Source organism: Phytophthora infestans, genomic scaffold, assembly GCF_000142945.1.
Source record: "Phytophthora infestans T30-4 supercont1.8 genomic scaffold, whole genome shotgun sequence".
NCBI classification, from domain to species: Eukaryota; Oomycota; class Peronosporomycetes; order Peronosporales; family Peronosporaceae; genus Phytophthora; species Phytophthora infestans.
The window spans coordinates 517,765-531,873 of NW_003303751.1; the positions used below are offsets into that span (position 1 = coordinate 517,765).

Here is a 14,109-nt window from a genome sequence, read left to right on the forward strand (position 1 = left end):
CAACCACAGAGGCCGCAATCGCATATATCCTTGAACGTTATCCCTGTTGGGCTCAAACATTCGTTGATTTTTCCAACTCCCTCGGGCCATTGGACTTCTGACGGGGTGTGGGAGTCGTCTTCAGTAGCCTCGACGTAAATTGGTCGACGAACATGCAAATTGCGCAGCCTAGATTTAACCCCAGGAAGCCGCAACACGGCCTTCGCTTTCTGAGCCTTAAAAGAGTGGGTATGGTAGATCTGGGATCCACTGCGTGTGATTGCGCACTTCGTTTGGTGTCTTCTTTTGCGTGAGCGAGGCACAGACCACGTACCGCTTCTTTTCTTTGCTGGATGGCGGGTCTTCTCACGCATCCAACGTGTAGGAACGAAACTGATGTAGGTATCGGCTGCAAGAAGTTCGGCATCGGCTAAATCCCCGTCAACACTATCTTTAACGCTTTCCGCGTTCTCGATTATTCTCTCACCCGTCTTCTCCAACTCCAGACCTTCTTTACACGTGGTGTGCGAAGCAGGGGAAACCGCTGCATCATCACCGCCGAAGATTTCATCGATTTGGCTATACGTCGGGTCAACCAAGTCCAGCTTGAAATTCCTCGCATACAGTGTGCTCTTCACTACCTTTTGCAGCTGCTCCACATTTCGTTTGCGTATTGATGACAGTTTCCAGAGAGCTGGGGCTGTTTCATGATTAGATAATCGGTTACTACGTGCTAAATTGATTTCGCCGCCTCGTAGGGAGTGTCGATAAGATGTTTCCGCAGACTCGGATCGCAGATCTTCACGCACTGCATCGACTGCAGCACTTAAAGCTTTTCTGAGTGCGCTGGCTTGGGTAGGGTGCCGGACCTTTCTTGGCTTTAGCTTGTACGTTCTCAATTTCCGCCACTTGACTTCCTCGATGCTGAGATCGTTGCCTGCACTGTCCCGTCGACGACGCATAAAGTTTGAAAGGGGCAACGCCTCCCCGGTATCCAGACTCACGGGTAGAAGGTTGTCTGGGCTGTCGTCGACAGCCAAGACGACAGACTCGAGAAGGCCACGAGAATCGCCGCACACAAAACGACAACTGTAGTACTCGATCAGGTCTCCTGCGCATAACTCTTCTGAAGGGGGTTCCTCCAGACTCAAGCCGGGCATCGCGCATCAGCGACTTCTGGACTGCAGAGACGGAGTCCTCGGTGCTGACACCGTTGGAGGATACGAGGAGTAGATATGCAGGTCGTTTGCAAAAAGTAGTACGATCCTAACGTTACTTTAATTATAAGTTTCATTACAGTTCATTTACTCCACTCTTACTTTTTACGATTACTTATGTGGTACTTTTGTGCCGTCCAAGGTACAGTATGCGCCGCGATGAGCCCTGTGGTACAAGCGCTGAGCTACTAAAAAGGCCGTTGATTTCTGTCTTTTTGTGGTCTAATCTTCCCGGCATTGTTGTGTTGGTCGTGTGTTTACTGTATAATGTTTTCTCTTACATTATTTAAGGCCTTCGCCGGGTAATACCTCCCGGCTGCTCTTACAAATGCCAAGTCAAAACAAAGCTGAGGTGCGATCCTGCAAAACAAGGTGTTTTGGATGCGTTGTCATCACAGACCCCCCACCCCATATGGGTTATGCGATTGGACAGTACCAGTGCAGAGCCAGCCCCATTGTAACATGTATTAAGTAAGCTGGTGTTCACAAAAGGATATCAAATAGTATACATGTATTACTGCAATCTACGCAGCATTCCGCTTCATTCATTGTCTACCCCCCCCCCTCCTCCCAGTGCGGCATCGTCTCACACAGGTGCATGGCGAACCGCAAATATGCACTGCTACTGCTGTGCTACAGCCAAGCGAAGCGCGGCTGGTAACGACCTCTTACATAAAATAATGCCTTTCCACAGGAGAGCCGGACAATACCTCCCGGAAATACCAAGTCAAAGCAAAGCTGAGGTGCGATCTTTTTTTTGGATGCGTTGTCATCGCAGATTCCCCAAACTTATTCACAGATCGCCCCCATATGGGTTATGGGATGGGACAGTACAAGTGCAGAGCCAGCCCCATTGTAACATGTATTTTTATAATATTAAGTAAGCTGGTGTTCACAAAAGGATATCCTGTACATTTATCCATATACTGCAAGCTCCACAGCATTCCGCTTCATTCATTATCTACCCCCCCCCTCCCAGTGCGGCATCATCCCACACAGGTGCATGGCGAACTGCAAATATGCACTGCCACTGCTCCTGAAACGCATGCACAACTTCACTTTGAGCAGGAAATAGCTGCGTTTGAAATGAAGCATCTACGACACTAATCCACGAATTGGCTGTCTTAGCCACATTTAAAACTCAGTGTAGCAAGAAAAGTTAAGTAGGATTGATTGCTAACAGCTGATGTGGATTCATAAGACTCACGTTTACTCGCGCGAGTTAAGTTGAGTCGAGGGCTGATTCAGATTTACGCGCGCGAGTTAAGTTGGATCGAGGGTCAATTCGGCTTAACTCGCGCGATTTCGATACCTGGCTCTATCCAGTTGATCTAAAGATTTGCAGTCTCTATACCAAATACCGGTATGGCAAATACATCATGTCTTATACATGTAACAAATTACCGTATTCCATCTGTGATGCACTCTTGATGTGAATGCTGTCTATCGCTAAACAAAAAACATACAATCGAAAATTGATCAGGTGTAATCTTGCACTTACTATGCTGTCAGCAAGCACATGACATGTCCTGATTGGCTATTTCTATTGTCATTAATGAGTAGGCAAAATCCGACAATTAAGAGCTACATAATAGCATGTATTTTGCGATTTCCGGGCTACTAGCTCGCCGAAACATGCAACTTTATTCGGCGACGCTGTTAGCTATAATGGCAGCCCTCCTGTCTTCCGTCGAAAATGCCGCGGTGTGTGGCTTGTCGAAAACAACGACTGCTAATTCACCAGCGAAATTCCGAATGTTGCCTGGTAATCAAGTTGGTATCTCGTCCAGTAGGCTACTAAGAGTCTCTGTTGCAAATGACAAAAGAAGTGAAGACAGAATGATGAATGCTGTTATTGAAAAGCTGAAGAGTGTGGTGATGGCGGGGGCATCAAAGGTCCATGGGGATGTGGACTGGAAGTCCTTACTTGCAGGGGAGCAATCGGCCGACGAAATTCTAAGTGTGTTTCAGCTAAAGGATGGCATAAAATCAGCTCTGTTCAGCCCTAGATTGAAGAGTTTGGAGCGCTACGTGAGAGAAGTGAACACGAGGAACCAAAACAGCCAAATGTCAGTGATTGGAGTATTCACACGACACTACGGAGATGACGAAGTGGCAAAAGCACTCGTGACTGCACAAAAGGATGCTCAGACAAAGGGTGCATTCAATACGATTCGTCAATTACGAAAAGACCAGCTATCGAATTGGTTGGCCAGCGAGAAATCTGTTGATGATGTTTTCACGCTGCTAAGACTTCGCGAGGATGGGTACCAAGCTCTTGCGAGTCCGAAGATGGAGGTACTGGATGACTACTTGAAACTTGTTATCCGCACTTATTCAGGCAAGGAAACGGTACTCCAGACTTTAACGAAGGGTTTTGGTGGAGAAGATAAACTGGCCAAGATACTGCTGATCGCAAAAGACGATGCCAGTACAAGCGAACTGGCGGCAGCGTTGCAAAATGCGCTACTCAACAAGTGGATGGCAAGCAAAATGCAGCCTGAAAGCGTGCTGAAGAGACTTAGTGTGGACAGCAGTTTGGAAGATACCCTATTCGGCCAAACCCTACCCACATTAGCCGCGTTCATCTTGAAGTACAACTCAAGGAACCCAAGTAGCAAGGCATCATTGATTGGGACGATTTCCGCCCATTACGGGGACGATGTGGTGGCGAAGACACTCTTTAAATTTAGGTCTAATGATGCCACGAAAGACCTGGCTTCGAGTATGCAGATTCAGCAGTTCAACCAGTGGCTCACGAGCAAAAAATCAGCCGACGATGTTTTGAAGTTGCTAAAGATTAACTCCAATGAGTTTTTAGAACAACTTAGCCCAAAGTTGGAGGTCTTGAGCGAATACATCACGGCTCTCAAGACTGTGAACCCCCGAGAGAACACTGATGTGTTCACGGTGGTCAGCAACAGCTTCGGTGGAGAAGGCGGACTGGCACGAACGATCGTTGCGATGATGGAGAAGCTCGAAATGTACAATGTGGACACTGCCACCTATCTTGGCACTGTGTATCAAAAGGCGCTGTTTAAGCGCTGGTTCAGAAACGATATCGAGCCAGAAAGCATTTACACGAAGTTCCTCAAGGTGGACGCAGCGTCTGCTGGCGCTCTAGACATTGCTGTTGTTACCCGATACACGTCATACTACAACAAGAAGATGGCTCCTCCTCCTGTCTTCACCTTCAATGATCCGAGGCGCTAGGTCTCCCAGCCGACGGTCTGTCTTATCTGCTACATACTAGTAGTAAGTAATGAAGTCCACAAGAATTACAACTACTTTAGTTTGATGCTTATCCTTAACGGGGATTTTACCAGTAAAAAAAGTCACTAGTTGCTCCGCAAGCGTAGGGTGGTGGTGGGGGGGGGGCATGCAATTGTGTACAGTACGGAGTAGTTTATGAAGGCGTTGAAAAATAAGGTACCTTCAGCTACAAGCTTGACGTGTTTTTATTGTGCTGTACATTGTTAATACCAGTAAAGATGCATTTCCGCAAGGAGAAAAATTTATGTTCTTTAAAAAAACCTTAACGCTAGGCTCAATATTCATCGCATGATCATTTATCGACTCGTCCACTGCAAATGTAGAGCTCGTTGCGAGATAAGGCCCAAATCTCAGGTGTATTCTCGTAGCGAGTTCCGTAGTGGCCAGACTTCAGTTGCACCTGTTGCAACATAGTCGAGCGCTTCTGCAGTAGTGGGGGATCCTTCACCTCAAGTGACGATACACAACGCCCGTCTTGGAGATTAAAGCTGTTGACTGCCAATGGCCGACGTGCATCACCTCCAGCCACCACAACGGACTCGTATTTGTCAATAGCACAGCGAAGATTTGGCAGATATCGTTTCGCTGCACCTGGCATGAGCTCCACCACCGGCTTCGACGTCCGTAGATCCACAACCCGAAGCTCTCCATTTGATCGCTGCACTACAGCTCTACGACAGTCGCTCAGCATGTGAATGTCGAGGACGGCGCCTGCAGGTCGGTCTGGCGTAGCTTCTCCTTCCCATTCGAGCGCTCGGCTAGGTGCACGAAGATCCCAACCCCATAGACCTCCGCTCTTCGTCCCATTCAACACAACATTGCCCTGCATAGTTCAAAAATTAGCAAACTAGTAATTATAAACAGCACAAGCAGATTAAAGCAGCATAACACGAACCGTAGAATAGAAACTCTGAGCGTGCACATCGCTAGTTATAGCCCCAGTCGGCGCACGTTGAAGAATACGGGCTTCGGCTGCTATATCCACGTAGGCAGCCTTCGACGACCTGAAAATCCACAAACTCAGTGAGTATACTCTAGATTTTAAATATTTTCGTTAGTGCTCGTACCCGCCATATCCGACGCTGAACTTGCTAGGGTCGGTGGGATTCCTAGTGACCACAAGTAGCACACAAATGGTTAGAGCAAGTTCAACATAGGACTTTAAGCAGGCTAGCACTCATAACCCCAACCATTTCGCTGTCCATGGATCAGCAAAATCGATTTCCTAGTTATCATAAAAAATAATGTTATAAAATAATAGTAAACACAAGATCCCACTTCGAACTTTACCTTTTTGTGTGCTATTGACACCAATGCGACTCCTCGAGGTTGCTGGGCCCCCATGCGTATAAAGCACACGCTACCAGACGGCGACTGTGTCGTGCTTCTACGATCAGGTCCGAGATGGCACACGAGAATACCGATTTCCTGGACTGGACGCCATTGCAATGACGTAATAACTGCTGGAACATGGAAATTGCAGATGGTAAGAGCACGCTGAGCTGGTGTTGATGTCATCCTCTGCACACCCAAGATCTTCAACGACCCATTGCTCGCTTTACAGTAGAACAGCAAAACCGGGCAAGTTATTTACTATTTTAAACGACCCCAACTCTCCCAAACGTACCTCCAACTGCTCCAAGATCGCTGGCTCGAGGATGGAGTGCCAACGCTGTGAGTCGACCGTTTTGGTTCATGCATTGGGACTCCACCACCTGCGAAGACTGGTAATCCACGTCACAACAATTACTTTTCGGCTAATTTTCAAATAAAAAATAAATATACACCCAAAATACCAGGAACCCTGAAAGCATTTTGGGTATCAATTCCCGACTGTCACGACGCTGGGCACTCCACGCATAGTCCGCTTGTCGCCTGGCCATGTAGTCCACCCAAGAGTGGCCACGAACTCCAAGCCCACGACGTGTTTTCACTGTAACTGTGGGATTCTGCTGTGCGTGTTGCTGATTTTGCAGTCGCTGCAGCTCCATTTCATCGCGGCGTTGGCGCTCAGATGCTGGAGATGCTCGAAAATAGCGCCGTTTGTCCTCGTCGTAATAAAAACCAGGTAGTGAAGGTGCTGGGGTTGGTACACCCCGAGTTTCAGCGGATTTATTGGTCTCTTGGCTCCGAGCATTGGCTCGCTGCGCTTCTAGAGCTTCGAGGAACCTGAGGCGAGCTGCTTCTTCGTCTTGTGGCGTCGGCGCAGTCACGCGACGCTTCTTGCGGCGACCATGGCCGGCCATGGATAGATCTTTTTCACGCAAAGGAAATAATTTTGAAAACCAAATAATTGCTTTTCAGCTCTTTTAAAAAAGATTCTCTTAAAAACAAAGCAAAATATCTGATTATAAAATAAAAATACTACGCGGAAATGAAACAGAATAAAATGTACCATAAATTGGTTTTCGCGTAGTGTTAGTAAACCCAGTTAAGAAACTGGAATCAGATTGCTTCTGTGAGTCGACTTTAGTATTGCTGTAGCTCGTATCGATGACCCAAATAATACTCTCACGATGTCGATGATGCCAACATGCATCGTGCGTGTGGCGTATGAAGAGCTGCATCTAATAGTCGATCAGCAATGAGTCTTATGCCGGATTGGTCGTTTTCTGCTGAGAATTCAGTCCGATGAAAGGGGTGTAACGTGAACATGAGTGTGTCTCGAATCGAGAGCCACGCGTTGTTTGGTTGCAACGGCATAAGTGCATTATCCTTGGTAAAAATACATGTAAAACCTTTTAAAAAAAATAGACAACCTCATTACATCGGCGTACCATAATCCAACGGAATCCTTATTACTAGTATGATTATTGTTGATATTCTGGTGAATGACGAAAGATAGGCAAATGAGTGCACGCCATCTACCGGTATCCCCTTTTTGCTAGCTTGGCATCATCAGCCAAATGTTGATGGCAAGTGCAACCAGTTGTAAATCATTGTCCAAAGTAATCATCGCTGGCTCGCCAATCGCGTACAAGAATAGCACAAGGATTACTATCTGATCATGGACACGTTATACGCTCGTACTTAGTTCTTTTCTCACTGCCTGATTGTTCTCGTCGTCTATGTGTCTCCCTCCAGCCTGGCACATAATGTACGCTGTTGTTGCCTCGTTTTTATGTTAAAAATCATCTCGAATAGCTCATTCTCGAAGTTCCTTGCTTCCGACCAAGACTCGATCAAGATGGCGGAATGCAAGAAACTTGGGTACGACTCAGCAGATGCACTGATGGCTGAAGGCCCTCAAGTCTTGCACGAACATGTTGCTGAGAAAATCGAGAAGGCCCTTGGTCATCAGATGCCGTAAATGGACGTTCGTTTCCACAATTTGTCAGTGTCCGCGGACATTGTCGTGGTGGACAATTCTGGAGCCAAGTACGAACTGCCAACGATCCCCAATACGATAAAGAAGGCCTTTGTCGGGCCCAAGAAACGCGTCGTACGCAAAGAAATCCTCAAGAACATTAGCGGTGTCTTCGCTCCGGGCGAGATCACGCTGCTGCTGGGTCAGCCTGGTTCCGGCAAGTCGTCTCTCATGAAAATACTGAGTGGCAGATTTCCAATTGAGAAAAACATCACGGTGGAAGGCGGCGTGACTTTCAACAACGTTCAACGAGAACAGATCATCCAACCTTTGCCTCAATTCGTTTCGTACGTGAACCAGCGTGACAAGCACTTCCCCATGTTGACAGTGAAGGAGACACTGGAGTTCGCCCACCAATTCTGTGGAAGTACGTTGTTGAAACACAACGCAGACTTGCTCTCGCAAGGCTCTGTCCAGGAAAACCAGGAAGCGATTGAGGCGGCTAAGGCCATGTTTCCACACTACCCGGACGTCATCCTTCAGCAACTTGGACTGAAAAACTGCCAAGACACGATCGTTGGTGACGCCATGACTCGAGGTATCTCTGGCGGAGAGCGCAAGCGCGTTACGACGGGTGAGATGAAATTTGGCATGAAGTATGTGTCGCTCATGGACGAGATCAGTACGGGTCTCGACAGTGCGGCTACGTACGATATCATCAGCACGCAACGTAGTATCGCGCACAAGCTGCACAAGAACATTGTGATAGCACTGCTTCAGCCTTCCCCCGAGGTGTTCTCATTGTTCGACGATGTGATGATTTTGAACGAGGGTGAGCTTATGTACCATGGTCCCTGCAGCCAAGTCGAGGGGTACTTCGAAGGACTGGGCTTCAAATGTCCTCCAGGACGCGATATTGCCAACTATCTCCTGGATCTGGGTACGTAGGAGCAGTATCGCTACCAAGTTCATCAACCTAAGAAGCAACCTCGTGCGGCTGGTGAGTTTGCGGAAGCCTTTCGCTTGACGGCTATTCACCAGGAGATGCTTCGTTTTTTGGAAGCTCCATATGATCAGGAGCTGCTGCGATGTGCTAATGAGAGCATGAAAGCGATGCCGATGTTCAGCCAATCGTTCGTCGAAAGCACCTTGACGTTGCTGAGACGCCAGGCTATGGTTTTGTACCGGAACAAGCCCTTCATTCTTGGACGAGTGCTCATGATCACAGTCATGGGCTTGTTGTACTGCACCATCTTCTACGACTTTGATCCCACGCAGGTCTCTGTGGTGCTGGGTGCTGTGTTATCCTCTGTTATGTTTGTGTCCATGGGCCATTCATCCCAGATCGCAACGTATATGGCTGACCGTGAGATCTTTTACAAACAGCGAGGAGCCAGCTTCTTCCGCACGGCGTCGTACGTTCTTGCCAACTCAGCGAGTCAAATTCCACTAGTTCTATGCGAGACGGTCATCTTCGGAGTGCTCGTCTACTTTCTGTGCGGCTTTGAAGCCGATGCGTCTCTGTTCCTCATCTTTGAGATCGTTCTCTTCTTCACAAACCTGGCAATGGGAATGTGGTTCTTCTTCCTGAGCTCAGTGGGTCCCAACGCGAACATCGTCACGCCTTTGAACATGTGCTCCATCCTCGTGTTCGTGATTTTCGCTGGCTTCATTGTGACGACGGACCAGATCCCGGACTATTTGATCTGGGCCCACTGGATTAGTCCCATGAGCTGGAGTATCAAGGCGTTGTCCATCAACCAATACCGGTCGAGTGGCATGGATGTATGCGTCTACGATGGCGTGGACTACTGTGCGAAGTATGGGATGACAATGGGCAAGTACTACTTGGACTTGTTTGGTCTGGACACGGAGAAATCCTGGGTCACTTACGGTATTATCTACATAACTGCTATCTACGTGGTGTTCATGATCTTGTCGGGTCTTGCACTTGAATTCCTCCGCTACGAGACCCCCGAGAATGTCGACGTGTCCGAGAAGCCCATCGAGGACGAAACCTACACGAGGATGGAGACGCCCAAGAACAACATATCAGCGGCGACGGAGGACTGCGTTGTGGACGTTCAGTCGACCGCTCAGGAGAAGATCTTCGTGCCAGTGACCATGGCTTTCCAAGACCTTCACTACTTCGTGCCGGATCCCCACAACCCCAAGGAATCTCTCGAGCTGCTAAAGGGGATCAACGGGTTTGCTGTGCCCGGGTCCATCACAGCTCTCATGGGCTCGTCGGGTGCAGGCAAGACGACGCTGATGGACGTGATCGCAGGACGTAAGACTGGCGGGAAGATCACCGGCAGAATCCTGTTGAACGGCTACGAAGCGAACGACCTCGCCATCCGTCGGTGCACGGGCTACTGTGAGCAGATGGACGTGCACTCGGAGGCTGCTACGATCCGCGAGGCGTTGACGTTCAGCTCGTTCCTCCGTCAGGATGCCTCGATCTCGGACGACAAGAAGTACGACTCGGTCAACGAGTGTATTGAGCTCTTGGGCTTGGAGGACATCGCGGACCAGATCATCCGCGGCAGCTCAGTCGAACAGATGAAGCGCTTGACTATCGGCGTGGAGCTCGCTGCTCAGCCGAGTGTCATCTTCCTGGACGAACCTTCCAGTGGACTGGACGCTCGCTCGGCGAAGCTCATTATGGACGGTGTTCGGACTCGGGACGTACCATCATTTGCACGATCCACCAGCCGTCAGCCGAAGTGTTCTTCTTGTTCGATAGTCTGCTGCTGCTGAAGCGTGGAGGCGAGACGGTGTTCTACGGAGACTTGGGCCGCGATTGCTGTAACTTGATCGAGTACTTCGAAGGTATCCTGGGGGTGTCTTCCCTCCCTCTTGGCTACACAATCCCGCGACGTGGATGCTGGAATGTATTGGCGCCGGTGTGAACAACGCGGCGGGTAACCAGACGGACTTCGTGAACTACTTCAACGGCAGCGCGCTGAGTGAGGCTCTGCACAACAACCTCGCCAAGGAAGGCATCACCGCGCCCTCCCCGGACCTACCAGAGATGATCTTCGCCGACAAATGTGCAGCCAACTCGGCGACGCAGATGAAGTTCGTCGTGACCCGATTCATCCAGATGTACTGGCGAACTCCGAGCTACAGCCTCACGCGCATGAGCCTCGCTGTGTTCCTCGCACTGGTCATCGGTCTCGTGTTTATCGACGCTGACTACGCGTCGTACACGGGTCTAAACTCGGGTGTCGGAATGGTCTACATGGGTGCTCTCTTCCAAGCGATGATGACGTTCCAGAGTATTCTGCCGCTTGCCTGCTCCGAGCGAGCGTCGTACTACCGGGAACGCGCGTCGCAGACGTACAATGCGCTGTGGTACTTTGTGGGCTCGACCGTGGCTGAGATCCCCTACTGCTTCTGCAGTGGCTTGCTCTTCACGGTTGTGTTCTACCCCATGGTGGGCTTCACGGGCTTCTGGACTGGCGTCGTGTTCTGGCTGACGATCTCGCTGCTGGCTCTCATGCAAGTGTACCAAGGAATGATGTTCGCTTTCTTGTTGCCGTCCGAGGAAACCGCGTCCATCTTCGGACTTCTCTTCAATCCCGTCACGATGATGGGGATGGGCTACAGTCCTCCGTCCTACTCGATCCCGTCCGGTTACACGTGGCTGTACCGAATTTCCCCCTTGCGATTCCCTCTCTCGATTCTGGAGGCGCTGGTGTTTGCGGACTGTGACGACCTTCCAACGTGGAACGAGACGACGCAGTCGTATGAGAACGGGGGCTCCAAGATCGGATGCCAGCCCATGGCCGACTCCCCCGTGACGGTGGGCCACATCACCGTCAAGGAGTACACGGAACAGTACTTTGGCTACGAGCACGAGAGTATCACGCACTTCTTCTTCATCCTGATCGGCTGCATCATTCTCTACAGCGTCGTCGGACTCATTGCGCTGCGCTACATCAACCACCAGAAGCGGTAGATGAGTACGAACTTAAGGCGCAGGAGGCCATTTTTTCATAACCTCAAATGAACGTGCATGTACATTTCTCACTACTTGTGCAAGTTGTTGATCTTGGCTCTCAAAGCGGTCGGTGCTTGGGCTCTTCGTTGAATGCTGCACGGGTGTCGGTGCTGCTTGCTCTGGACGGCGTCGTCGTGGTATGTTTTAGCTCTTAGGCGGAATGACACTGCCAAGTGAGCGGCAAATAAAACACGTGGACACCACCGTCTCCAACCACAGCCACGTAAAGTGTGGTCTCCGTTCGGTTCCCAGCCGAAATGTTGGCTATGCTTGTGTGAGTGTTCCATGCATCAGCTGGTAGAGCTGGAAAGTTGCGTTCTTGACGGCGTACACAGCCTGCTACGAAAAATCTAATCTTATTTTAAGATTGTTTGTCGAAGCCAGTTTGGCTTTAGTACAAACTTTCTTTTCTTTGAAAGATGCTTTGTACACGTTGGCCGCATATCCTGTTGTCTTTGCTTCATTTTAAGCTCCGTGACCACAAAATCCGTTTACGGAATCAAGCTGTTCAGACTATCCATAGCATAAAATCTCCGACCTCCGACAACCTCCGACCGTTACATAAAACGTGGTTTAAACAAAAATACTACATGTACTTGTTAAAATTTATGCATTTATTTTTTAAAATTGCACTTTTCCTAAGTTAAAAAAAGAGGGAGAAAGAGGGAGAGATCGTTCGGACGGCGAGCGAGTGGAGTGGCGACAATGGTGGCGACGGCGGCGAGCTAGAGTGGAAGAGGCGTGAGGGAGCAGAGTGAATGAGGTGGTGAGCAAGGGTGGCGACGTCCGCGAAAGGGCGGCGTGCGGGTGGCGGACACAGCAGCAACGGTAACAGCGGGGCGGCGGCAGCGGGTGGATGATGTGGAGAGCCGGGAAGGTGAGGAAGGCACTGCTGGCGATGGTCGAGCTGGACGTGGACGGCGCGTTGTTTGACAGCGCTGCCGTGTGGTCGGCGTTCTGGTCCGTGGACGCGGAAACTCACGGACGCGCCATTGAGCGGGCCGATGTTCGACATGCGTGAGGGCCAACGTGCAGGTGTGCTGGCAGTAGCGTGGCGAGTGGGATATGGCGCTGATGGTCCGGATTACGGATCTGCAGCACGGTGGGGTTGTTCGGGTGTATTCGTGGTGGGGTTGTTCGGGTGTATTCGTGGTGGCGTCTGGAACGCGGTGGAGCGGTTGGATGTGTTGCGTCAGCCGGATATCTCGTGGCGGTGTCGCGACCTGGACCTGGCCGTGGGGCTGCACACGATGGTCGAAGTGAACGAAACGGGTTCGATGCAGGTGATGTCGCTGCTTTTACTGCGCGTCTGCACCTCGCAAGTATTGCCGAGCTGCCCGCACAGATCGTGATCGTGGCTGCGACGGAGACCGACGCGATTAAAGAGTAGATGGTTTAAGCGGAAGAGGCCAAGATGGAGATCATGGAGGTGGAGGATGCGACTCCCGAGGTCAGGAAGGCTGAGTTGTGGATCAGCGTGGCGCTGCTCCAGCTGGAAGTTCCGCGTAAGACGGAGATACACGTTCGGAACCGGTGCCAACGTGGACGTAGCCATGAGCAGTAGTAGAAAGGTACGCATGCTGAGGGACAGGAGAATGTTGGCGCCGTGTTGCTATTGAGTTGAAGTGCTTAAGTAAATAAATAAATAACGCGTGGGATTGATGAATGCTATCTACTGCTCTGTTCATTTAGTATACTACTACTAGTTTATAATACTTCAGCAGTAATTACTCTTAATACGTCTCCTCCCACAGGCTGTTGCATGTATTGTAATGACGAAGCGAGTTCGCTAGAGCTGCCGCCTGCCAGTTGTCGACGTCTGTAGTGCTCAAGATTTTGTATAACAGTAAGCAAATTGTAGACTGCGAAAATTGAGTCTAGTGTACTGAAATGATTACACCGGTCGGAGAAGTCGGAGAAATCACTTTATGCATGTGATATGTCAACATCTTGAACATTGTATTAGCATATCCATATTTTGCGTGTCACCTCCGACCCGATATGTCGGAGCCAACTCCGATGAGGCCCAACCTAGCCCTTACCATTTGGATTGGCCAAATCATTTTGTCAAGACCGAGCGATTGGTTGTCTAATAAATAAAAATGGATGATTGGTGATTAAAACCAATACTAAAATTAAGTTGGGTCGGAGAATTGATGATATTCATCCATACAAGTGCGTTGTATCTTAAAGTGCGACTGAAAGCTGCAAATGTCTTACATGTACCAGCGCAGCCCACACTACCAATCACAGACTCGCGATCCTTAGTGCGTCGACATAGTGTTCGCAGTAGCAAGCTAGAGGGATAAACAGCTGCCGACAATGGC

The 14,109-nt window shown here is 49.7% G+C and overlaps 4 protein-coding genes across 4 annotated transcripts; 3 read left to right on the forward strand and 1 right to left on the reverse strand.

Annotated features, from left to right (window-relative positions):
- Positions 1-2,831: 2,831 nt before the first annotated feature.
- PITG_06246 (secreted RxLR effector peptide protein, putative) lies at positions 2,832-4,409 on the forward strand (the record flags this gene model as incomplete). The annotated part of the gene is made up of 1 exon (XM_002998359.1): positions 2,832-4,409. The coding sequence occupies one exon, from the start codon at positions 2,832-2,834 to the stop codon at positions 4,407-4,409; it is 1,578 nt and encodes a 525-aa protein (XP_002998405.1).
- A 352-nt stretch (positions 4,410-4,761) lies between these two features.
- On the reverse strand, positions 4,762-5,298 carry PITG_06247 (uncharacterized protein; the record flags this gene model as incomplete). The annotated part of the gene is made up of 3 exons (XM_002998360.1): positions 4,762-4,869; positions 4,918-5,192; positions 5,238-5,298. 3 exons carry the CDS (start codon positions 5,296-5,298, stop codon positions 4,762-4,764), a joined length of 444 nt encoding a protein of 147 aa, XP_002998406.1.
- Positions 5,299-7,779: 2,481 nt separating this feature from the next.
- Positions 7,780-11,740, forward strand: PITG_06248 (ATP-binding Cassette (ABC) Superfamily; the record flags this gene model as incomplete). Its single annotated transcript, XM_002998361.1, has 4 exons — positions 7,780-8,716; positions 8,792-10,449; positions 10,491-10,684; positions 10,738-11,740. 4 exons carry the CDS (start codon positions 7,780-7,782, stop codon positions 11,738-11,740), a joined length of 3,792 nt encoding a protein of 1,263 aa, XP_002998407.1.
- Positions 11,741-12,786: 1,046 nt separating this feature from the next.
- On the forward strand, positions 12,787-13,346 carry PITG_06249 (uncharacterized protein; the record flags this gene model as incomplete). The annotated part of the gene is made up of 2 exons (XM_002998362.1): positions 12,787-13,054; positions 13,183-13,346. The coding sequence occupies 2 exons, from the start codon at positions 12,787-12,789 to the stop codon at positions 13,344-13,346; spliced, it is 432 nt and encodes a 143-aa protein (XP_002998408.1).
- Between the last annotated feature and the right edge of the window lie 763 nt (positions 13,347-14,109).